The sequence below is a fragment of the Pinus tabuliformis genome, chromosome 2_2 (genome assembly GCF_031772625.1).
Source record: "Pinus tabuliformis cultivar Carrire ecotype Pingquan chromosome 2_2, CPIR1, whole genome shotgun sequence".
Lineage (NCBI taxonomy): Eukaryota > Viridiplantae > Streptophyta > Pinopsida > Pinales > Pinaceae > Pinus > Pinus tabuliformis.
Genome location: NC_142300.1, coordinates 829,861,464 through 829,886,391, shown reverse-complemented (window position 1 = coordinate 829,886,391; position 24,928 = coordinate 829,861,464). Strand labels below are relative to the sequence as shown.

The window sequence follows — 24,928 nt, the reverse complement described above, 5'->3', positions numbered from 1 at the left end:
GTTTAGGGCCTCAAAACAACTCCAGAAGTTCAGGGCTCGCAAAACTACAAAAAATAGTAAATTGTGCTACAATTAAGGAAACTAAAAAAGCTGAAAGAAACAATGATGAGGGTCGAAATGGAAAAGGTGGGTGGCCACCAATATCCACCTAGATCATTCCCCCCCCCCTAGGAAGTAATGGTCCCATAGTTCACATATAGTCACATTTGTTTGAGTGGTCTTCCTTGACACTTATCCTCACTCTGAAGTCTCTAAGACAATGCTCTTTTCACCACCACAATCTTCGAGCTTCCCATTCAACTCATTTAATAACCATTTTTTATTAGCTTTGTATAGTTCACATTTCTCGATCTCCGGAAGGAGAATCTCCATACCTGACTATATCCAGCAATGAATTATGCAAGTGACCTTTTTACACACATAAATCTCATAACATTATGCAACTGACCGTTTTACACACATAAATCTCATAGCATAACCTCTAACTGATGCTCTTGAACCTAGAAGCACAACAAGACTCTCATCAACCTATAACACACTCCCACAATCAAATTAGCTATACAACTCATGAGCTTATAACACACTCCCACGATCAGATTAGCTATACGACTATAAGAGACTCCCACAATCAAATTAGCTATATGTTCTCTCAGCACCAAAAAACCTTCTTTCCACACCAAAGAAGGTATAGAAAGACTAATTTAACTACATTCCTCTCTTCATCAATTAATTCTACACTTTTACAAATAAAATAAAAAACTACACAAATCTCACAATAACAAAATCAATAACCATATTTTTACATAAAACTATCTTAACCATATTTTTACATAAAACTATCTTATATCCTCCCAGCAGAAATAAGTCTACTCATCCTCTCACATTATGATATGGATGGAGCCATCGATGTCTAGAATTTAACAAGCCCACACTTTGACACACATGCTATATGTTGAATTCACTAGACTAGGCAATCCCAATCTCCTCACACCATTACAAACAACTACTATTATGAAAGGCAACCCTAGATAAGAATAACGATCACAAAACCTACTTAATCCCACACTTTGGCACACATGCTATATGTTGAATTCACTGGACCAGGGACTCTCAATCTCATCACACCATTACCAACAACGACTCTTATTAACGGCAACCCTAGATAAGAATATCGATCACAACACCTACATTATTGCTCAGAAAACATGATAATTAGGAATTAAAAAACACACTGGTTCATCACAACCTCATTTACATCTTGTTTTCTTTATGCAGTCTTAACCACACAAAAAACAAAACACTTATCATAATGCTTCTCTAAATACAAAAACACGCGTATCAGTTCAACCCTGCAAATCATTTTGAGAATCCTAACAATTGCATGCATTACTTTTTTAAGCTTTCATCCAAATAACAAAACTGTGGTGACGGATTGATTTATGTGGCTCTACCTTGCTGCTATATCTTCCCTTTCTCAATCTCAGTGCTACTTCCATGTCGTCAAGGTAGAAACCCACACCAACGGGGTACAACCCCATTTCACCCGCCAGTTCTACTTCATAGCATCCCCTACCCACACAGTTGTGCAGCGTATATTTTGCGTACAACATATTGTCGTTGCTTATACTACCTTCGCCATAACGACACTCCAGAGGGAGATCAAGAACATTGGATTTTCTGGTATCTGGTGGGCCAGACGCACTGCTACTCACAATTCTCTTTGCCATGGCGGGTCCAAAGAAGAAGCGTTCCACCATCGCTCTTGCAAGCCCGTGCTGTAGGAGACCAGCTTCAAGCGAGTCGAAAATGGTGCACAGCTCCTCCAGACAACGACAGAAGCTCTCCAAGAAGTTGGACATGTTTGCCTCTGAGCCGTGTGGGCCCGTAGCGACTGTAACGGCCTCGGGATTCAAGTGGCTTGCGCCGACTAGGAATTCCATCATCTCCGATTTATTTCGCAGATTAACCATGTGAGGCAACTGCCATATGCAATTCACCATTACAATCTCCCCCTCACGAGACGGCAGGAGTCCCTCTTTCAGCCCTTTCAAATCCGCTTCTTGGAACGAAAATGGGAGTCCCACAGAGCTTGCGTACTCCGACAACCTTCTTCCGGTGTGCCCAGAATAAAGCGGGAATTCTTCGTTCTCCTCTGCCCATCTGATTGCTGTGATTCTCAAGTGAGCAACATCATAATTTCCATTATTCCTCAGGGCCTCCATTAATGGCGGCCATTGCATACCCTCCATTATATCAAAGTCAATAATATGGATTCCTACATTATTACCACCACCGGCTGCAGCGACTGCTTCTAGAATGCATTGGTTAGCAGTGAAGTGAGGTATTTGTATGTAAGGATAAGCTACACGCAGCAGCTTTAAGATTCCTAGAAAATGGTCCTGACTGCTCTTATCATTGGGCTCCATATTATGAGCGAGGGAACTCGCATTGGAGTGGAGTAGAGCATGGTAGAGATAGTAAGCCACTCTCTCCATGGTGGAGCCTGTGAGAGAAACCAGCTCTCGCAACCTGCAGAGTATGACCTCCACTACATCTTCTGCTCCCTGCGACAATGCTTCTGCGCATGCTGTCAAGAGATGTACAACCCTCAAACCTTTGTATTCAGTTTCCTCAAAGGCGCCATGATCGATAAGGACAGAGGGCGAGACTGACTTGTTTGTGACCACGGCACAGTCAGAAAGCGATCGATCCGCACCAATTAGAGCAGCTGGATGCAGTCTAGTGTCTACTGGGCATTGGAAGACGATGGGATCACTTTGAGGTCTCGATATTGGATCTTCCTCGATGTTATTATTGTCATCTCGCATATCTGTATCTATTAAATATTCACCAATGGCCTCCAATTCTGTTGACAACGATAGGTTATTGAAGGAGCAGCCAAGGTTGTCGTCAACGAGTAAATCATCCAATGACGAGTAAATGCACGTCTGACAGTTCTACTGCTAGCGAATGAGTATCCCAATCGACATCTAGCAAACTATAATGCCAATCTTTTTCAGAAAACAATGTTGTTCCAGTTCCATCTTCCATGTCGCCCATTTTCGACACTGTAAAAGCTGAGCCTCCTGTTTTTTGATCCTATGCGAGAAGAAAGACACGCAGGAAAAAAACTTGATGGCCTGAAACTCTAGAGCGATGAACTCCTGATGAAGTTATTATGGATTGATTAATACTTAGAATTGCAACATCCAATATAAGGGGAAGCAAGGACTTAGTTTAGGGATAGTTTTCTCACAGGTGGGTAGCAGAAGATGAAGTTTTTGTTGTCGGCGGGCAGCTGAACAATGAGGTGATGGAGACGTGGACTTTCATTTCATACGACGTCACTGTTGCGACATCACTGTTAGGACATCTGGCAGGAGAAGATTTCGATACCAAATTTTGTCAATTTCAAAAGCTACAGGAATGGCCAATTAATTGGTGGGGATTATTTGGGTAGTAAATAAAACAAAAGTTACAGGAATGACTAATTAATTGGTGGGGGAGATTCTTTGGGTACGTCAATTTATTATTGATGGTGATTTGTTATAGATGATGAGATTATTTGGTCATATTAACTCATTGCTATTTATGTTTAAAATATAGTTTAAGTTTAAATATATATATGTGAATTGCGGTATTAAAATATAAATGTAATTAAATTTAAAAATATATAAGTAATTGTATTATGAAGTAGAATATTTATATTTTTTATTGTTTATTTTTTTAAATACGGGATGACTAATTAATTCATGAGAATTATGAGGGTATGTCAAGTTATCACTTATGTCTAAAAGCATAAATTAATCTGAAAACATATTTGTAAGGTGTTTGATTACTGAATCTGTTTTTCCAATTTTTTTTTGAAAGCTATAGGGATCATCAATTAATTAGTGGAACTTATCCAGTTAAGTCAAGTTATTTTGAAAATATGTCTGCAAAGTGTCTTATTAGTGACAATATCTACCTCTTTCCAGCTTCTGTGTTTTTTAAATTAGAAGAATCACAAATTAATTGGTGAAGAGTACATATAAATGCCTATAATATAGCTAAAATTTGAAAAAATATCCATAAAATATAGTATTAATGAAAATATCTACTTTTCCAACTGCATCGTAAAAATAAAAACATAATCTGAAATATATAGCATTAAAGAGACTATCTACTTTTACAACCTCTTCAAGAAAAGTGAAACAACCTTAAAATAGGAAACTCCTATTTCATAGACCATAGAAAAGTAAATGCTCCCTGACATGCCACGCATTTAACTCTCGCCCTCTCTCTCCAGACTGCTATCTTGTTCCGCGTGTTGTCACTCAGAAAGCGAAAGCTAAATGCCTGACATGTCAGGCAGCTTTACTTTTCTATATCTAGAACAACATTATTTAATATTTTTTCTACATATTCTTCGGGCTCCTGAGGGATCATTCCCCAGACAAATGGAACAAAGGAATTAATTCGATTGAAACGAGATTTCCTCGAACAATGAAGCTGATGCTGACAGGTGCGACTTTCATATTATTCAACACGAAATCACATTACTGTTGGGATGTCAATGCGTCAGGAGGGCGGTCGGATTCGATGGTTGTTTTTACCATCCCATTACCATTTTTGTCTCAAAAAGGTAATTTTTTCGTTGGAATTCAATTATTATAAGTATAATTCATTAATAAGAATTTTGTTTTAAAACGGGAGAGAAATATGAATGAGACTATGTTGTTGAGTATCAAAATAAACATATGCAAAGAACTGCTATGCACTCAAAGATTCCGGATAATGTCCCAATAATTTAATTATAGTTTTATATAATTTAAATTAGAAGTTTGTTTAAAAAAAAAAAGTGTCTTAGTAATTAATTGGTGATAGGGTGATAGGATATATTGTTAAAGAATTTTAATTACTAATTGGAAGGTTAGATTTGAATATTTTTATGATTTATATTGTAGATAAATGTATTTTGAAGTAATTACTTTTTTAAGATTTGGTAGACATTTTGAATCAACTAATCTGGATCATTCTAAAGACAAGGGGAAAAAACCATAGAATCTTCATGAATAAATAACATTGATGTATCATTGCCCAAAGTTAGCCGTTAAAAACTAGGTTGAAAATTAGTTAAACAAGTAAATAAAAATTGTAAAAGAGTAAATAGGAATTATTTAATATTATAAATTTACAAATTATTTAATATTATAAATTTAATTAATTAGTTAAACAGCTAAATAAATATTCTAAACAAGTAAATAAGAATTATTTAATGTTATAAATTTAGTTATAAATTAGTTGTTAGAAGTATGAATAATAATAATATATAGTCAAGAATACTTCATAAATTAATAATGGAGTTAAGAATAAGTTATAAATATTAATAAAAATAATTGTTAGGAGTTTATATATAATATTAAATAATAATAAGCTTATAAGATTATGAGTTAGTTCTAAAATATTATATATTATACAGTATAGGGTTAAGAGAGGTTAAGAGTAAGTTTCAAAATACTATATATTAATAAAATAATTAGGAGCCCAATAATTTATTTTAATGAATTTAAATAAATAAGGTCAAAAAATGAATCAAAATAAAGATAAAGGGATACTATATGTTATAAATATATAAAGCAAATGGGAGGAGGGAATTTATTTTAATATTACCAAAGAGGTAAGAATAGGTTTCAAAATATTATAAAGTAATTAGGAGCTTGAAAATTTATTTTAATTATGTTAGATAAATAATTATAATAGCAGTAAAAAATGATATAATTATATAAAGAAAAAGGGAGGAAGGAATTTATTTGGAATAAAAAGCAGGGGGGATGGGTGGGGAAGAAGGATCATGAGGAATATTAATTTAATTTTTTATTAATTTTTTAAGATTTATATATTAATGAAATATTTTAAAATAGTTAAAAATGATTTAAAAAATTAGGAAGTTTCTTATTTTAGTTTTAATATAAAAGAAATCCATAAAAAAAAATTAGTTTACAATCTTTTAAGTGTGTTCTTTTTAGTTTTACGTTGTTGTATGATAGAAGCAAATTTCTCTAGGGCACTTTGAAACTTATGATTTCATTAGGTCACTTCGAGTGCAGAATTCACTTGTCAAAATTGTGATTTCAATGAATCTGATTCTAGACAAATGAAATCGGAAAATAAATAGGAAATTTTTTCAAAAAGTCACACTTAAAACAATTTTTTTCATATTGTCAATATTATTAAATTTAAATATAAATTCTTTTATTTAATTATTACAAACACCCATTTATTATATTTATTCAAAATATCATTATAAGAAAATACTAAATAAATTTTATTTTTAAAATTAATCAAGATCCATTTTAAACCTATATTTATGAGAGGAATCAAATTTAGAAATGCTTAAATATTTTTTATCATTTCATTCTATTTCATTACTTTGTAATTAATGTTGTTACTTGTACATATATGTATGTAGTTATTTATTTTTTAGTCAATTTAATTTTGTGTTCTTTAAGAAGGAGCCAAATTGTACTATTTTAATTTTTTAATGTAACATTTTGTTAATTCGTTTATTAGTGACCACTACTCCCAATGCTACCTTGTAGGGCACCCTCTACTCTAGATGCTATACAAAAAAATAAAAAATAATCTTAAAAGTTTAATAATCAATGCATTGTCAATGGAAAGAATTTGCTACAGTATGTTATTGTTGTAAACCAACCATATTATTCATAAATGATACTTATAATAATCTAATATATTCACATAAATAAGTCCAACATACTAGAGTATAAATAATGTATAGGAATTGTAGCACACAATGGTGATGGTGGGTTTAGGTTCTCATTAAGTTCCATATTAACTAATTCCCTACAATTCAATATAACAATTGTGTTTAGGTATTATTTTGAGTACTTTTTCTAATTTTAAAATAAAAACAAACAAATTAAAACCCAAAAATTAATTTAAAATAGAAGAAGAGTAGAATGCTTACTTTGAATCCAAAACCAAGATATGGTCTTGATTTGGAGCTCATGAATCAAGGTTGTTCACAAATCCGAAAATGTTTTCAATATCTCCCTAAAATATGTCACGTGGTCCTAATATGATAAAAAAAGGTGTTAGGGGTGCATAAATAAATAGATAAATAAAAATCTCACTAGGAACATATGTGCATTCCTAAGAACATGTGTGTGTTCCTAAGAATATGTGCATATTAGTAATAAGTTATACACATTGCTAAAGTGCATGCATGTTCCTAAGTCGTGTCGAGTTGGCAACTTGGTTGGCAGCTTAAGCCTTGTCGAGATTGGATGCCAAGGAATGCATGTGCACTCTTATGGGAACACATTCTTGATGGCCCCCTTGCCACTTTTGAAGTCATCGTCTTGTTGAAAATGCCCAAGAGCATAAATATTGAGAAATAATGTAAATAATCAAACAAACAACAATGTGAATGAAAATATAAACTACCCTAGCTAAAACATAGGTAGTACTTGAGTAACAAAGGGCTTCTACCTCCTTAGATGAGGAATTGGTTAAACTTGAATAAATATCCCTATACTATCAACACATCGCATACAAAAAGTGGAAATGGATTAGGAACTAGCAAGCATCTAGATTAATAACATAATTACAATCGTCTTCTCTCATTTTACTTATTCATTTCCTCTCGCTCCAATAGAGTGGGGTATTCATACAATGCTTCAACCTCTCAATTTGATCATGAAATCAAGGGACAACATGAAAATATTTGATTCTTAGCATACTCTCCTTCTTTACAACAACAGAGCTAAAATATGGAAAACTCGAACATCTTCCAACTCACTTAACCAACATAACATGAAAAAGGATGTATCAAATCAGTTGTAATCACGCTCTCCATGATGGAGAACCAACCACCCATATTGTTTCCTCTATTGGATAATCATGTGGTCAAACCATCCATTTTGTAAGAGCCCCTAGTTAATTTTTTATGTAAATAAAATAAGAACAAGGTCATGAGACACATATTCCAAGCTAAATGTTGGGGAAAATATAGTGATGGGTATCACTAATGATTAATTAATGGCTATGGAAATTGGCAAAGGAAAAGTGGCAATAATTAGTGTTTTATTTATGAAATAAAAAGAGAATAAGAGAAAAATAATGTGAAGAGAAACATATTTGCATGAGAGGGAAATTGAATGAAACCTGAAGGAAAATGAAGAAAATATAGGTCTCAGTGATAAAAATGCTTTTAAAGATGAGTTGCTAGACTTTTGACAATTTTTAGGTGGATCTCTCTTCTATTGTATCATTCTTTCATACTCTTGCACACTTATAAAAATCTTGAAGCATTCTCGGGGCATGCGTGGAACACTCTAGTATTCAATTGGATTGGAGAAAGAAGGCAAAGGAAATATGGAAAACACAAGGGAACAAGTGGATTAGTAGATATAGTTGGATTGCTTTGTAGGTAACAAATTTCATGTGTGATTTCCTTGTTGATTTATGGATGCATGGCATATATATGTCACTTTCTGATTATGTGTTTTCATTGGCATGGAGATTTTCCTAGATTAACAGTGCTTTTAGCCTTTGCTTTACATCCGTTTGGATAACCATGGTGTTATGGGTTTTTGCACTTGACTTTTTTATTATTGGTGTTCATGTGCCTTATGGTTGTGGGTTGGAAAAAACACTCTGGAAGCCCTTGAACATCTTGGGTTGAGTTACTAGTCCTGGAGCCTAGGTTGGGACAAATGGTCTGGAGCCCTTAGTGGGTTGAGATAGTAGTCCCTGGAGCCAGGTTTGGCAAATTCTCTGTAGCCCTTGAAGGTTGTGGGTTTAGTAACTAGTTCTTGTATCCCTAGATAACTTGGGTAGATATCGATCTGGTTAGTGTTAGTGATGTCTAACTGTGGAGGTGGAATCACTATGGTTGAGGGTTGAGGTGGTTTGGCCTCTTAAAGCCCTGGTTTGTTTTTTTTTTTTGGTTTATTCGATGAGATCCCACATTCATACTTGGAATATGGTAGGAGGCTGACTTGCTAAAAGATTGATTTGGTTTAGCCAAATCTATGGTCAGGTGGTACGTGGAAGTCCCTGATTTGGTTGGTATTTTGATATATTAATATGATACATTTTCCTATTGTGATCTATGATCATTTGTAACGAGTCTATTGATGACATTATGGCTGGGTTTCCATGATCTCTATGTTGGTTATTTTCTGGTTATATGTCAGATATATGATGTGTATTATCTATGGCCGTTGTCATGAATTGTTTTATTATTGACCAGTTGATGAATGTATGGAGTAATAAGTGTTGTTGCATCTATATGGAGAGTGAATTGGGCCTTCTTGGTGATTCTCAAATCAATCTCATACTATTATGATCAAATATTCATTCATGACCTGCAGGTTACATGTTGTCCATGTGTTTGACGAAACGTTTGTTATGGACTAGGCATGTCCTAGTTCAGTTCTTGTTCAATTTTTGTATGAAATCTTTTTCATTATGTCATTTATCATTCCAAAAAGTCTTAGGCATTTCTAAGCAGTGGTCTCGAGGCTAGCATGGAAAGGTGGTTTAGATCTCGAGACCGCGCCTTCTGAACTGGGAAAGTTGGGTCATGACCGCATGGAGGCAGTGTTGTTCATGCGTTTGGAGACCTATAACTACACCCAAGCCTTGTTATGCATGTGGTTGGGGGTCTAGGTTAGTGAAAAGAGCCCCAACTCAAGGTTTGGCCACCTGGGGTGGTCCATTGGCCTCTGAGTGATCCAAACTTAAACAGGAACACAACAACTTAAAGATATAACCATGAACACAAAGATGCATTAGAAAAAGACTTCATTTCATTAATAGAAAAATATTGAACTGTGCTTACAAACAGAATGGAAATAACATAGCTTGGGCGATGGTAGCTTATCTCTAAGAAGAGATGTGGTAGCTACATGCCTCTGAATTGAGTTACAATGAGGCTCAAGGGAAGTTTTATTATTGAACAATAAGAGAAAACGCTAAACAACCAAAACCCTAACCCGAGGAGATGTAACACTAAGAGTTTATGGGCCCCATTCGGGTTAGTTAGGCAGCCAAATTCCCAAGGTCGTAACTTGGTAATATTATCTTCGTTTGACACATATGATACCTCGTTGGAAAGATGTCTCCAAGGAATATAGAGGCTGATGCAATTTCCGTAAAAATTGATGAGAAATTTTTCTTAAAAAACGTCGTTTAGGGCCTCAAAACGACTCCAGAAGTTCAGGGCTCACAAAACTACAAAAAATAGTAAATTGTGCTACAATTAAGGAAACTGAAAAAGCTGAAAGAAACAATGGTGAGGGTCGAAGTGGAAAAGGTGGGTGGCCACTAATATCCACCTAGATCATTCCCCTCCCCCTCCTAGGAAGTAATGGTCCCCATTGCATTGAGTTCCTCCATGTGATGGGGAAACACCTGCTGAACTTGGTTCCTAGTGAGCCATTTTCCTTGGTGAAGGAGCTGGCTTTCTTTGATAACTCGATATAGTTGTATCCTTTGTTGTCGAGTGTTCTTGATTTGTGTGTCCATGATATGATTTCTTGTGGCCTATTCCATGCAGTCTGGGTTAAGCTCTGTTGTTGTGAGCTATTCTGCAATGTGAAATGTGTCCACCAATGGTGGACTGTATGGCTGAAGGCAATCTACATTGAATATTGGGTGCAGACCAAGGAACGATGGGATGCCGAGATCAAAGGGATTGTCACCAACGGCCTTGGTGATGGTCTATGGAGAGTTAGAATGGCTTGAAGTGGAATAAAATAGAATATAATATGGCCTGTGGTTTAGTGGTTGAGGCAAGGCATCACCATGTTAATGAGCTAAAGTCAAACCTAGAGTTTAGAGCCCTGAATTGTAAGTTCACAAAATGATTCTAGAAAAATAATCATCGTAACATTTTGTAGTCTTTTGTTCGTTAGCTTGTGGTTTAGTGGTTGAGACAAGGCATCACCATGTTAATGACCCAAAGTCAAACTTAGTGATCAGAGCCCTGAATTGTATGTTGGTTTAATTTTATGAGATTTATAAGCAATATTAATTCAATAATTAATAATAAAAATATAGTCTTAGGCACCCTAAAGCAACTTTAGTTTATACAGCTTTAGAATTTCATTTCTACTACATCTCTACATCTTATTTAGATTTTCCCATTCCCATGTTACAATTTCTCCTCAATTTATGCTTTACGGAGTTTCCTTTGCAACATCTGGTGCAAATGCTAGTTTTAATTATATGTTCAAAATATCAAATTATAATCATTTGAATGCAATTTGAATATTATGATTTTTTTATTTAAAAAGTTATTTATAATTTTATTAATAAAAACATAATTACTTCCACCGGTAGCTCAGCGAGGATGGTGGAATGAAGTCTCACCAAGATTACAAAAAATAAGTAAAAACAGAATTACAATATTGTTGAACTAGGTTGTCATTGATGTCAATATGGCAATATTCTGGATACTAGAGGATGACATGAAGCCAAGGGGATGCAGAGCAGATTCATGAAGAGATAGGAGCAAAGGCCATCAGGATAGCTGGGCCATATATATATATGCGTAAACAGACTTATATGCAAGGAGGTCTTTGAAAGACACTGCCAGGCCAGAGGAGCAGATGGAGACGAGAGGAGCAGACAGAGCCACCAAAGGAGAAAATGGAGCAGACGGACCGAGAGGAGCAGATGGAACAAGAGGAGCCAAGAGGAGACGGACCAAAGAGGAGCAGATGGAGATGAGAGGAGCGCACAGGTATATGCCAAAGAGGAGCAGATGGAGATGAGAGGAGCGCACAGAGCCATCAGAGGAGCTAACAGAGCTATTGGAGCCATACTTATAAACCATACATATATGCCAAAGAAGAGGAGCAATGGAGCAGACAGAATTAGCGGAGCTACAGGAGCAAAAAGAGCAGAGAACATAGCCATCGGAGCAACAGAGGAGTAAACAGAGCTATCGGAGCGATAGAGGAAGCAGAACTCATATACAGCCACAGATAACAGCTATCGGGAGCCATCGGGAGCCGAACTCATATAGATATATCCAGTTACGTTTATCGGGCTTGTAAAACCCATGGATTGTGGCAGGACTGCGTTTTACACAGAAATCCTTCAAATGGCGAAAATCCAAGTTAAAATGAAACTTACCGGAATGCCCAAGAACCGTTAGATCTTTTAAGATCAACGGTCCTGATCCATATCGCATCGATGCCGGAACCAAATATCACATCGGCCAACAAGAAATAGCGATGCGATGTTGCGATTAAGCGTCAACCGTCGGATCGCGAATTCGGATCGACCGTCCCGATCTAATCGGCGATCAGCGAATGGAGAATGGAGGATGCGATATGCGATGGACGCGATATGTGATTTAGCACTGACCGTCCGATCTGAAGGAATAATGGATGGCGGAGATCTAATCGGCATTCGACGTATATGCGCGTCGGGGGTTCGGCTATGTGACTGCCGAAGAGTAAGCTCCGACAGTCCGGAGCCGAAATTATTATGAAGCCAAGTATAAGGACCATCGGGTCCGCGGAGGCCTTGTATCACATCAGAGCAGCGATTAACGAAATCGCCGAAATCATCCGGACCCGAAATCATTATAGAACGGGTCGCTAAAGGATATCGGGTCCGCAAGAGCTTAGGACTGTACGCCCATAAATGGAGCCGAAATAATATACAGAACAGTTGAATGGGACATCGGGTCTGCAAACCCTTTGTGTTACAAAACCACCGATGCGAACCTGCCGAAATAATGGACCCGAAGTCATTATAGGAAGGAGCATAAGGGGTTGTCGGGTCCGCAAGGGCATCGGGGGTTGGAGTCAAGTGTTTATGGCGAGCGCCGATAACTGGACCTGCCGATATTTATAAAGGCTGGCTTATAATGTTTGAAATCCGCGTGTGTTCTTTGAAGCGGGTTTTATAATGTTTTACCGTGTGTTAATGTTTATGTGACCGCGGGTTCAGAAGGGGTGATTCAAGGTGTTACCGTGTATTAATATGTTGTAACGCCTGCGGGCTTGAGTGGTGGCTTCCGATGGGTGCAAACCTGCCGATAAAAGGGTGGCTCCGATTCTAAAGTGTGGAGGAAAAAATATTGTAAGGAACAGTCTCGATAGTGCGGGAGACCAAATCATGGTGATTATGATTGGGATGTGGCTATCTGTTAAATGAAACAAAACCCTGTGTATGCCTGCTATTATTGTCGAAAGGACGTGGCTGTCCGTTAAATAATGCCATCCCTGTGTATGCCCACAATCATTGGCAAAGCAGCGTTGTCACAGTTTTAGCCGAGAAGATATGTTCTCCGGTGGATTGTTTTGGACCTGGCCATTGATTCAACGTGTCCCGTGAGCATGAATAGACAAAGGAAACGGAAATTCGGGAAGCCGAAGAAGCAAGAAAGCGAAGAGGAAATGACAGCGAGCGTTGAGGAAGTCTAAGAGGCCGTGTAAGAGGAAACGAATGGACAGAGGCATGGGAATGCATAAAAACAGCAAGAACAGAAGCCTGTTGTTGCTGTTGTTGTTGCAAACAAATCAGAATATGAGGTAGCAGAAGCAGCAGAGGTAGTCAAGCATAGTATGAAGTTGCCGGTGAATGCTGTTGCGGCTGTTGAACACTGTCAGAGCTGTTGTGGGGGTGAAGAACCAGAGTGTGAGGTAGTAAAAGCAGCGGAGGCTGTAGAGACTGCAGAAGCAGCGGAGGTTGTAGAGGCAGCAGAAGCAGTGAAGGTTATTGGAGACTGTGCGTGGGCAATGTGCAGAGCTGTGAAGACTCATCCATAAGAAGACATGGTTGTCATTGATACAGTAGTTTGAAGACTACAGTGAAGCTGTAAATAGACAGAACTCAGCAGAGAAGAGTTCTGAGAGCAGAAGGATTGGAGTCCTTGGGGTTGGTGCCTCAAAAGTGAGATTGGATTGAAGTCCTTGAGAGTTGGTGCTCCGAAGCCCAAGTTGGTGCTTGGCAACTGGAAAATAGAGTTGGTGCTCTGGAGGTTGGAGCCTCACCAAAGTCCAAGTTGGAGCTTGGCAACCGATTGTGACCATCTATATATTGTATTTATTTTTCTGCACAGTTATATTAATAAAAGCATTTATTCTTGTTGTTCATATTGTGTTCTGAATATATATGTTTTAATTGGTAAAACAATAGTGGGAAAAAGAAATACTGATTCACCCCCCCTCTCAGTATTTCCAACAATTGGTATCAGAGCCAGTTCCTTCATTCAAAGCTTAACAGCTTGAAGGTTGACTCATAGAACTCAAATGGCGAGATCAAGGAAGAAAGTCTCCAATCCTCCTAAGGATGTGTCTCCCTCTACTACTAAAATAGAAGACAATGAATTTGAGGGGGCTCCAAGGCTCAATGGGAACTTTAATATATGGGAAGTAAGAATGAGGAATTTCTTACAGACTCAAGGCTTTGAAACCTGGAAATCTGTGATTGATGATAGCAGTATGGATGAAAAATCCGAGTACAATGAAAAAGTAGTAAAGGCAATCTTGAATGGGCTACCTAATTCTGTAAAGAACAATCTAGGAAAATGTTCATTAGCAAAGGATATATGGGACAAACTTCATGACCTTCATTCCGAAGGAACATTGACCATGACCATTAGTCAAGAAAATGATGGAAATCTAGAAAGAAATCCAGAACCCATCATAGAAGCTGAACATGAGAATAATGATGTCAAGGCTATAGTAGACCAAAAAGATGAAGAGAATGAAAAAGACTTCGTAGAAGAAATCCTTGCTCAACTTATGACTGTCATGGAAGAGAATAATAATTTGAAAAAAGAAAATGAGGCACTTAAGAAGATAGCTCCAGTTGGTGACCAAGATCAAACAAGGAAGAAAGTTGATCTCATCAAGCTTCAAGTACAAGAAAGGGATGAAGAGCTTGCCAAGCTTAAGAAGGAATATCATAAAGCAAAGAAGCAGGAAGATATCTTGTCAAGTCAACTTGAACAAAGGCACAAGAGTGTGAATAAACTTGAAGAAGAGATTAGTCAGTACAAGGTAGAGGTCTTCTCCCTTAAGTCTCAATTACAAGAAGCCAGGAAATAGGCACAAGGAGATGAGAAGAGAATGGAGAGCAGTCAAGCAAAGAATGAAGAAATCTTCAAAATGAAGTCAGATATCATCTCCCTTAAAACAGTAGCAGCTGAAGCTACTCGTAGCAAGGAAGAAACTGAGGAACAACTTGGAAAGAAGAATAATGAGTGTGAAATATTGGAAGAAGAGATTGTCCTCCTCAGGAAAAAGGTTGAAGGGATGAACAAAATCTTGAAGAGCTCTCAGGCCTTGGATGACATGCTCAGCTATCACAGATGTCCATCTGATAAATCAGGTCTCGGATATGTAGGTGAATCCTCAAATAAGAATGAACATGCTTTAAACAAAAGAGATGTGAAGAAGCTAGAAAGAAATGGTAATGCTCCCAGCTCCAGCAAAGGCAAGGAGAAAAATCAAGGCTACAATAGAACAAATCCTACTCCAAGAAGAAAACCAGATCCAAGAAGAAATATATATGATGACAAAGATGCGAGAGGCAATGGTTATCATCAAAGGATCTCAAGGCAGCAAGGCTTCAGAAGTACATCAAAGAAACCTTCATCTCCCAGATACCAAAGTTCATTTTTTGGTTATTGTTATTGCTGTTCAAACTTTGGTCATATGGCAAAAGACTGTAAAGTATATCATAAAGATAGATGTTATGGTCCCCAACCATCTCATAGAGATAGATGTTATAGCCTCCGACAACCTCCAAGAGACAATTTTGCAAGAAGAAATCATGAATTCTTATTCATGTACAATGAAGAATGCTTCAAGTGTCATAACATTGGTCATATGGCATGTGATTGTAACTTATCATGGGCTCTCACACAAGCTAGAACCATGCAAAAGAAGAAAGTTACACAAGTATGGAGAAGGAAGGAAATACAATCCGAAAGTCCCTTGAGCTCTCCAGCCAACAACATATGTCATTGGCTTAAATTTTGACAATCTAAGCATTTGATGGGAAGACTCTGCCAAAATGAGATGATGCATACAGTTAGGGGGAGCCTGTAATTCTTGATCATTATTGCTGAAGCTATTAGTGAAAGGGTCCCTATGAAATCCTTATTGAGCTATATTAACATCATTCTTTGATGAAGATCATTTCTCAAGAACACTCCATTGAAGAACATGATTCTGTAATAGGACAAATAATTATGGTGCTGATATTAAAGATACTGAATGTATTGACTCAGGAATTTAAATGTGAGAACAGATAAATTCTGGACACTGATAGAGGCAGTCTTCAAACAAATAGATACATCTGGAATGGAGTTTGAAGTAAGAGCAGCTAGCAGCCTATATCAAAACCAAAGCGTTGCATGAAGACGTAAATCCACAGAATAAATTTAAAGGACAGTCAACGATTGGATATCTGAATCTGCAGAGATATGTACAAGAACACAAGGAAAGGATGGCAGTGAGTTAAGAAGAAGCACAGAGACACAAATAAACTCAGATCTGAAGAAAGACAACAAGAAAGACAATCTCAGTAGCAGTCTCTTTCTTGATTCGAACTATGAAGGTCTCTCAATTCTGCCTATGGAGACATCAATATGGATTGAGCATGAAAGCCTGGACTTGGACACCTATGTATGGCCATTTGCAATCTGAATGAAAGCATTAAAGTAGAGCATCCTGAAGCATTGTTGAAGCCATGATAAAGCAGTTCTGAGACATGAAGATGATAAAGTATCAATCCTTCTATCTTGAAGAAGAAGAGCACTATGACAGGGGGAGTCACGGACCCATGAAGATCTACCATTCATGAAGAACAGAAGCAGTTTAATAGGGGGAGTCCCAGAGCACTCCTTTGCCATTGATGTCAAAGGGGGAGAGAAGAAGAATATTGCCATCAATAACAAAGGGGGAGATTGTTGAACTAGGTTGTCATTGATGTCAATATGGCAATATTCTGGATACTAGAGGATGACATGAAGCCAAGGGGATGCAGAGCAGATTCATGAAGAGACAGGAGCAAAGGCCATCAGGATAGCTGAGCCATATATATATATATATATATGCGTAAACAGACTTATATGCAAGGAGGTCTTTGAAAGACACTGCCAGGCCAGAGGAGTAGATGGAGACGAGAGGAGCAGACAGAGCCACCAAAGGAGCAAATGGAGCAGACGGACCGAGAGGAGCACATGGAACAAGAGGAGCCAAGAGGAGACGGACCAAAGAGGAGCAGATGGAGATGAGAGGAGCGCACAGGTATATGCCAAAGAGGAGCAGATGGAGATGAGAGGAGCGCACAGAGCCATCAGAGGAGCTAACAGAGCTATTGGAGCCATACTTATAAACCATACATATATGCCAAAGAAGAGGAGCAATGGAGCAGACAGAATTAGCGGAGCTACAGGAGCAAAAAGAGCAGAGAACACAGCCATCGGAGCAACAGAGGAGTAAACAGAGCTATCGGAGCGATAGAGGAAGCAGAACTCATATACAGCCACAGATAACAACTATCGGGAGCCATCGGGAGCCAAACTCATATAGATATATCCAGTTACGTTTATCGGGCTTGTAAAACCCATGGATTGTTGCAGGACTACGTTTTACACAGAAATCCTTCAAATGGCGAAAATCCAAGTTAAAATGAAACTTACCGGAATGCCCAAGAATCGTTAGATCTTTTAAGATCAACGGTCCTGATCCATATCGCATCGATTCCGGAACCAAATATCACATCGGCCAACAAGAAATAGCAATGCGATGTTGCGATTAAGCGTCAACCGTCAGATCGCGAATTCAGATCGACAGTCCCGATCTAATCGGCGATCGGCGAATGGAGAATGGACGATGCGATATGCGATGGACGCGATATGCGATTTAGCGCTGACCGTCCGATCTGAAGGAATAATGGATGGCGGAGATCTAATCGGCATTCGGCATATATGCGCGTCGGGGGTTCGGCTATGTGACTGCCGAAGAGTAAGCTCCGACAGTCCGGAGCCGAAATTATTATGAAGCCAAGTATAAGGACCATCGGGTCCGCGGAAGCCTTGTATCACATCAGAGCAGCGATTAACGAAATCGCCGAAATCATCCGGACCCGAAATCATTATAGAACGGGTCGCTAAAGGATATCGGGTCCACAAGATCTTAGGACTGTACGGCCATAAACGGAGCCGAAATAATATACAGAACAGTTGAATGGGACATCGAGTCTGCAAACCCTTTGTGTTACAAAACCGCCGATGCGAACCTGCCGAAATAATGGACCCGAAGTCATTATAGGAAGGAGCATAAGGGGTTGTCGGGTCCGCAAGGGCATCGGGGGCTGGAGTCAAGTGTTTATGGCGAGCGCCGATAACTGGACCTGCCGATATTTATAAAGGCTGGCTTATAATGTTTGAAATCCACATGTGTTCTTTGAAGCGGGTTTTATAATGTTTTACCGTGTGTTAATGTTTATGTGACCGCGGGTTCAGAAGGGGTGATTCAAGGTGTTACCGTGTATTAATATGTTGTAACGCCTGCGGGCTTGAGTGGTGGCTTCCGATGGGTGCAAACCTGCCGATAAAAGGGTGGCTCCGATTCTAAAGTGTGGAGGCAAAAATATTGTAAGGAACAGCCTCGATAGTGCAGGAGACCAAATCATGGCGATTATGATTGGGATGTGGCTATCTGTTAAATGAAACAAAACCCTGTGTATGCCTGCTATTATTGTCGAAAGGACGTGGTTGTCCGTTAAATAATGCCATCCCTGTGTATGCCCACAATCATTGGCAAAGCAGCGTTGTCACAGTTTTAGCCGAGAAGATATGTTCTCCGGTGGATTGTTTTGGACCTAGCCATTGATTCAACGTGTCCCGTGAGCATGAATAGACAAAGGAAATGGAAATTCGGGAAGCTGAAGAAGCAAGCAAGCGAAGAGGAAATGACAGCGAGCGTTGAGGAAGTCTAAGAGGCCGTGTAAGAGGAAATGAATGGACAGAGGCACGGGAATGCATAAAAACAACAAGAACAGAAGACTGTTGTTGCTGTTGTTGTTGCAAACAAATCAGAATATGAGGTAGCAGAAGCAGCAAAGGTAGTCAAGCATAGTATGAAGTTGCTGGTGAATGCTGCTGCGGCTGTTGAACACTGTCAGAGCTGTTGTGGGGGTGAAGAACCAGAGTGTGAGGTAGTAAAAGCAGTGGAGGCTGTAGAGACTGCAGAAGTAGCGAAGGTTGTAGAGGCAACAGAAGCAGTGAAGGCTATTGGAGACTGTGCGTGGGCAATGTGCAGAGCTGTGAAGACTCATCCATAAGAAGACATGGTTGTCATTGATACAGTAGTTTGAAGACTACAATGAAGCTGTAAATAGACAGAACTCAGCAGAGAAGAGTTCTGAGAGCAGAAGGATTGGAGTCCTTGGGGTTGGTGCCTCAAAAGTGAGATTGGATTGAAGTCCTTGAGAGTTGGTGCTCCGAAGCCCAAGTTGGTGCTTGGCAACTGGAAAATAGAGTTGGTGCTCTGGAGGTTGGAGCCTCACCAAAGTCCAAGTTGGAGCTTGGCAACCGATTGTGACCATCTATATATTGTATTTATTTTTCTGCACAGTTATATTAATAAAAGCATTTATTCTTGTTGTTCATATTGTGTTCTGAATATATATGTTTTAATTGGTAAAACAATAGTGGGAAAAAGAAATACTGATTCACCCCCCCTCTCAGTATTTCCAACAAATATAATAAATTTAATAAAATAAATTTGTTTTTTTTATTATTTTTAAATTAATTACATTTTCTAATTAAATTTAGATTATATTTATTATCATTAATTAATTTAAAGTATCATTTCCATACTCTAAGGTCTCCCCATTTTAAAGTGACGAGAACCTATAGATGCAATGACGAATCAAAAACACACTCCTTAATCACAAATCAAATGAAATTGGAAGAGCAAATATTATGGATAGATTCACTCAAAAAACAATTTGTATATTACCTCACAAATCCAAATCATAAGCAACATAAATAGTGCTCATGAGATCCAACAAATTTCACCAAATTATAAGCCACATAAATAGTGCTCTTGAGATCCAAGAAATTCCACCAAATTATAAGCCACATAAATAGTGCTCATGAGATCTAAGAGATTCCAAACAAGGAATTGCTTGTTGATAAAATCTCTCAACAAAATTCAACAACCAAAAAACTAATCTTACCTGTTTACTGATGTAATTATTATTTCAAGTCCCCATTTAATGCTTACATTACATAATTACAAGTCCCCATTTAATGCTTACATTACATAATTACAAATATTAATACAGAAAACACAAAAAATAGTTCACATATAGTCACATTTGTTTGAGTGGTCTTCCTTGACACTTATCCTCACTCTGAAGTCTCTAAGACAATGCTCTTTTGACCACCACAATCTTCGAGCTTCCCATTCAACTCATTTAATAACCATTTTTTATTAACTTTGTATAGTTCACATTTCTCGATCTCCGGAAGGAGAATCTCCATACTTGACTATATCCAGCAATGAATTATGCAAGTGACCTTTTTACACACATAAATCTCATAACATTATGCAACTGACCGTTTTACACACATAAATCTCATAGCATAACCTCTAATTGATGCTCTTGAACCTAGAAGCACAACAAGACTCTCATCAACCTATAACACACTCCCACAATCAAATTAGCTATATGACTCATGAGCTTATAACACACTCCCACGATCAGATTAGCTATATAAGAGACTCCCACAATCAAATTAGCTATATGTTCTCTCAGCACCAAAAAACCTTCTTTCCACACCAAAGAAGGTATAGAAAGACTAATTTAACTACATTCCTCTCTTCATCAATTAATTCTACACTTTTACAAATAAAATAAAAAACTACACAAATCTCACAATAACAAAATCAATAACCATATTTTTACATAAAACTATCTTATATCCTCCCAGCAGAAATAAGTCTACTCATCCTCTGACATTATGATATGGATGGAGCCATCGATGTCTAGAATTTAACAAGCCCACACTTTGGCACACATGCTATATGTTGAATTCACTAGACTAGGCAATCCCAATCTCCTCACACCATTACAAACAACTACTATTATGAAAGGCAACACTAGATAAGAATAACGATCACAACACCTACTTAATCCCACACTTTGGCACACATGCTATATGTCATCACAACTTCATTTACATCTTGTTTTCTTTATGCTGTCTTAACCACACAAAAAAAACAAAACACTTATCATAATGCTTCTCTAAATACAAAAACACGTGTATCAGTTCAACCCTGCAAATCATTTTGAGAATCCTAACAATTGCATGCATTACTTTTTTAAACTTTCATCCAAATAACAAAACTGTGGTGACGGATTGATTTATGTGGCTCTACCTTGCTGCTATATCTTCCCTTTCTCAATCTCAGTGCTACTTCCGTGTCGTCCAGGTAGAAACCCACACCAACGGGGTACAACCCCATTTCAGAACCAGTCGATGATCACCTGCCAGTTCTACCTCATAGCATCCCTTACCCACACAGTTGTGCAGCGTATATTTTGCGTACAACATATTGTCGTTGCTTATACTACCTTCGCCATAACCACACTCCAGAGGGAGATCAAGAACGTTGGATTTTCTGGTATCAGGTGGGCCACACGCACTGCTACTCACAATTCTCTTTGCCATGGCGGGTCCAAAGAAGAAGCGTTCCACCATCGCTCTTGCAAGCCCATGCTGTGGGAGTCCAGCTTCAAGCGAGTCGAAAATGGTGCACAGCTCCTCCAGACAACGACAGAAGCTCTCCAAGAAGTTGGACATGTTTCCCTCTGAGCCGTGTGGGCCCGTAGCGACTGTAACGGCCTCGGGATTCAAGTGGCGTGCGCCGACCAGGAATTCCATCATCTCCGATTTATTTCGCAGATTAACCATGTGAGGCAACTGCCATATGCAATTCACCATTACAATCTCCCCCTCACGAGACGGCAGGAGTCCCTCTTTCAGCCCTTTCAAATCCGCTTCTTGGAACGAAAATGGGAGTCCCACAGAGCTTGCGTACTCCGACAACCTTCTTCCGGTGTGCCCAGTATAAAGCAGGCATTCTTCGTTCTCCTCTGCCCATCTGATTGCTGTGATTCTCAAGTGAGCAACATCATAATTTCCATTATTCCTCAGGGCCTCCATTAATGGCGGCCATTGCATACCCTCCATTATATCAAAGTCAATAATATGGATTCCTACATTATTACCACCACCGGCTGCAGCGACTGCTTCCAGAATGCATTGGTTAGCAGTGAAGTGAGGTATTTGTATGTAAGGATAAGCTACATGCAGCAGCTTTAAGGCTCCCAGAAAATGGTCCTTACTGCTCTTATCATTGGGCTCCATATTATGAGCGAGGGAATTCGCATTGGAGTGGAGTAGAGCATGGTAGAGATAGTAAGCCACTCTCTCCATGGTGGAGCCTGTGAGAGAAACCAGCTCTCGCAACCTGCAGAGTATGACCTCCACTACATCTTCTGCTCCCTGCGACAATGCTTCTGCGCATGCTGTCAAGAGATGTACAAGCCTCAAACCTTTGTATTCAGTTTCCTCAAAGGCGCCATGATCGATAAGGACAGAGGGCGAGACTGACTTGTTTGTGACCACGGCACAGTCAGAAAGCGATCGATCCGCAGCAATTAGAGCAGCTGGATGCAGCTCAGTGTCTACTGGGCATTGGAAGACGATGGGATCACTTTGAGGTCTCGATATTGGATCTTCCTCGATGTTATTATTGTCATCTCGCATATCTGTATCTATTAAATATTCACCAATGGCCTCCAATTCTGTTGACAACGATAGGTTATTGAAGGAGCAGCCATGGTTGTCGTCAACGAGTAAATCATCCAATGACGACCATTGGGCTGCATCCAAATGCACGTCTGACAGTTCTACTGCTGGCGAATGAGTATCCCAATCGACATCTAGCAAACTATAATGCCAATCTTTTTCAGAAAACAATGTTGTTCCAGTTCCATCTTCCATGTCGCCCATTTTCGACACTGTAAAAGCTGAGCCTCCTGTTTTTGGATCCTATGCGAGAAGAAAGACACGCAGGAAAAAAACTTGATGGCCTGAAACTCTAGAGCGATGAACTGCTGATGAAGTTATTATGGATTGATTAATACTTAGAATTGCAACGTCCAACATAAGGGGAAGCAAGGACTTAGTTTAGGGATAGTTTTCTCATAGGTGGGTAGCAGAAGATGAAGTTCATAGGTGGGTAGCAGAAGATGAAGATGAAGATGAAGTTTTTGTTGTCGGTGGGCAGCTGAACAATGCGGTGATGGAGACGTGGACTTTCATTTCATACGACGTCACTGTTGCGACATCACTGTTAGGACATCTGGCAGGAGAAGATTTCGATACCAAATTTTGTCAATTTGAAAAGCTACAGGAATGGCCAATTAATGGGTGGGGATTATTTGGGTAGTAAATAAAACAAAAGTTACAGGAATGACTAATTAATCGGTGGGGGAGATTCTTTGGGTAGGTCAATTTATTATTGATGGTGATTTGTTATAGATGATGAGATTATTTGGTCATATTAACTCATTGCTATTTATGTTTAAAATATAGTTTAAGTTTAAAAATATATATATGTGTGTGAGAATTGAGGTATTAAAATATAAATGTAATTAAATTTAAAAATATATCAGTAAAATGTACTATGAAGTAGAATATTTATATTTTTTATTGTTTATTTTTTTAATACGGGATGACTAATTAATTCATGAGAATTATGAGGGTATGTCAAGTTATCACTTATGTCTAAAAGCATAAATTAATCTGAAAACATATTTGTAAGGTGTTTGATTACTGAATCTGTTTTTCCATTTTTTTTTGAAAGCTATAGGGATCATCAATTAATTGGTGGGACTTATCCAGTTAAGTCAAGTTATTTTGAAATATGTCTGCAAAGTGTCTTATTACTGACAATATCTATGTTTCCAGCTTCCGTCTTTTTTAAATTAGAAGAATCACAAATTAATTGGTGAAGAGTACCTATAAATGCCTATAATATAGCTAAAATTTGAAAAAATATCCATAAAATATAGTATTAATGAAAATATCTACTTTTCCAACTACATCGTAAAAATGCAAACATAATCTGAAAACATATCTATAATATATAGCATTAATGAGAATATCTACTTTTACAACCTCATCAAGAAAAGTGAAACAACCGTAAAATAGGAAACTCCTATTTCATAGACCATAGAAAAGTAAATGCTCCCTGACATGCCACGCATTTAGCTCTCGCCCTCTCTCTCCACGCTGCTATCTCGATTCGCGTGCTGTCACTCAGAAGGCAAAAGCTAAATGCCTGGCATGTCAGGGAGCGTTTACTTTTCTATGATCTATGAAATAAGAATTGCCCGTAAAATACCATTGCTAAACAATCTAGAACACCATTATTTAATATTTTTTCTACGTATTCATCGGGCTGCTGAGGGATCATTTCCCAGACAAATGGAACCAAGGAATTAATTCGATTGAAACGAGCTTTCCTCGAACAATGAAGCGATGCTGACAGGTGCGACTTTCATATTATTCAACACGAAATCACATTACTGTTGGGATGTCAATGCGTCAGGAGGGCGGTCGGATTCGATGGTTGTTGTTACCATCCCATTACCATTTTTGTTGTTCTTCTCAAAAAGGTAATTTTTTCGTTGCAATTCCATTATTATAAGTATAATTCATTAATAAGAATTTTGTATTAAAACGGGAGAGAAATATGAATGAGACTATGCTGTTGAGTATCAAAATAAACATTTGTAAAGAACTGCTATGCACTCAAAGATTCCGGATAATGTCCCAATAATTTAATTATAGTTTTATCTA

General features: G+C 38.2%; 2 protein-coding genes across 2 annotated transcripts; both read right to left on the bottom strand.

Annotated features, from left to right (window-relative positions):
- Positions 1-1,394: 1,394 nt before the first annotated feature.
- Positions 1,395-2,828, bottom strand: LOC149195542 (protein NODULATION SIGNALING PATHWAY 2-like). Its single transcript, XM_089407948.1, has one exon. The coding sequence runs from the start codon at positions 2,826-2,828 to the stop codon at positions 1,395-1,397; it is 1,434 nt and encodes a 477-aa protein (XP_089264074.1).
- Positions 2,829-21,469: 18,641 nt separating this feature from the next.
- LOC149195541 (protein NODULATION SIGNALING PATHWAY 2-like) lies at positions 21,470-23,074 on the bottom strand. Its single transcript, XM_089407947.1, has one exon. The coding sequence runs from the start codon at positions 23,072-23,074 to the stop codon at positions 21,470-21,472; it is 1,605 nt and encodes a 534-aa protein (XP_089264073.1).
- Positions 23,075-24,928: the final 1,854 nt, after the last annotated feature.

What these genes read in the sequence shown, in the direction of transcription:
- LOC149195542 (XM_089407948.1), bottom strand. Translation starts at nt 2,828, where the DNA reads ATGCGAGATGACAATAATAACATCGAGGAAGATCCAATATCGAGACCT.
- LOC149195541 (XM_089407947.1), bottom strand. Translation starts at nt 23,074, where the DNA reads ATGGGCGACATGGAAGATGGAACTGGAACAACATTGTTTTCTGAAAAA.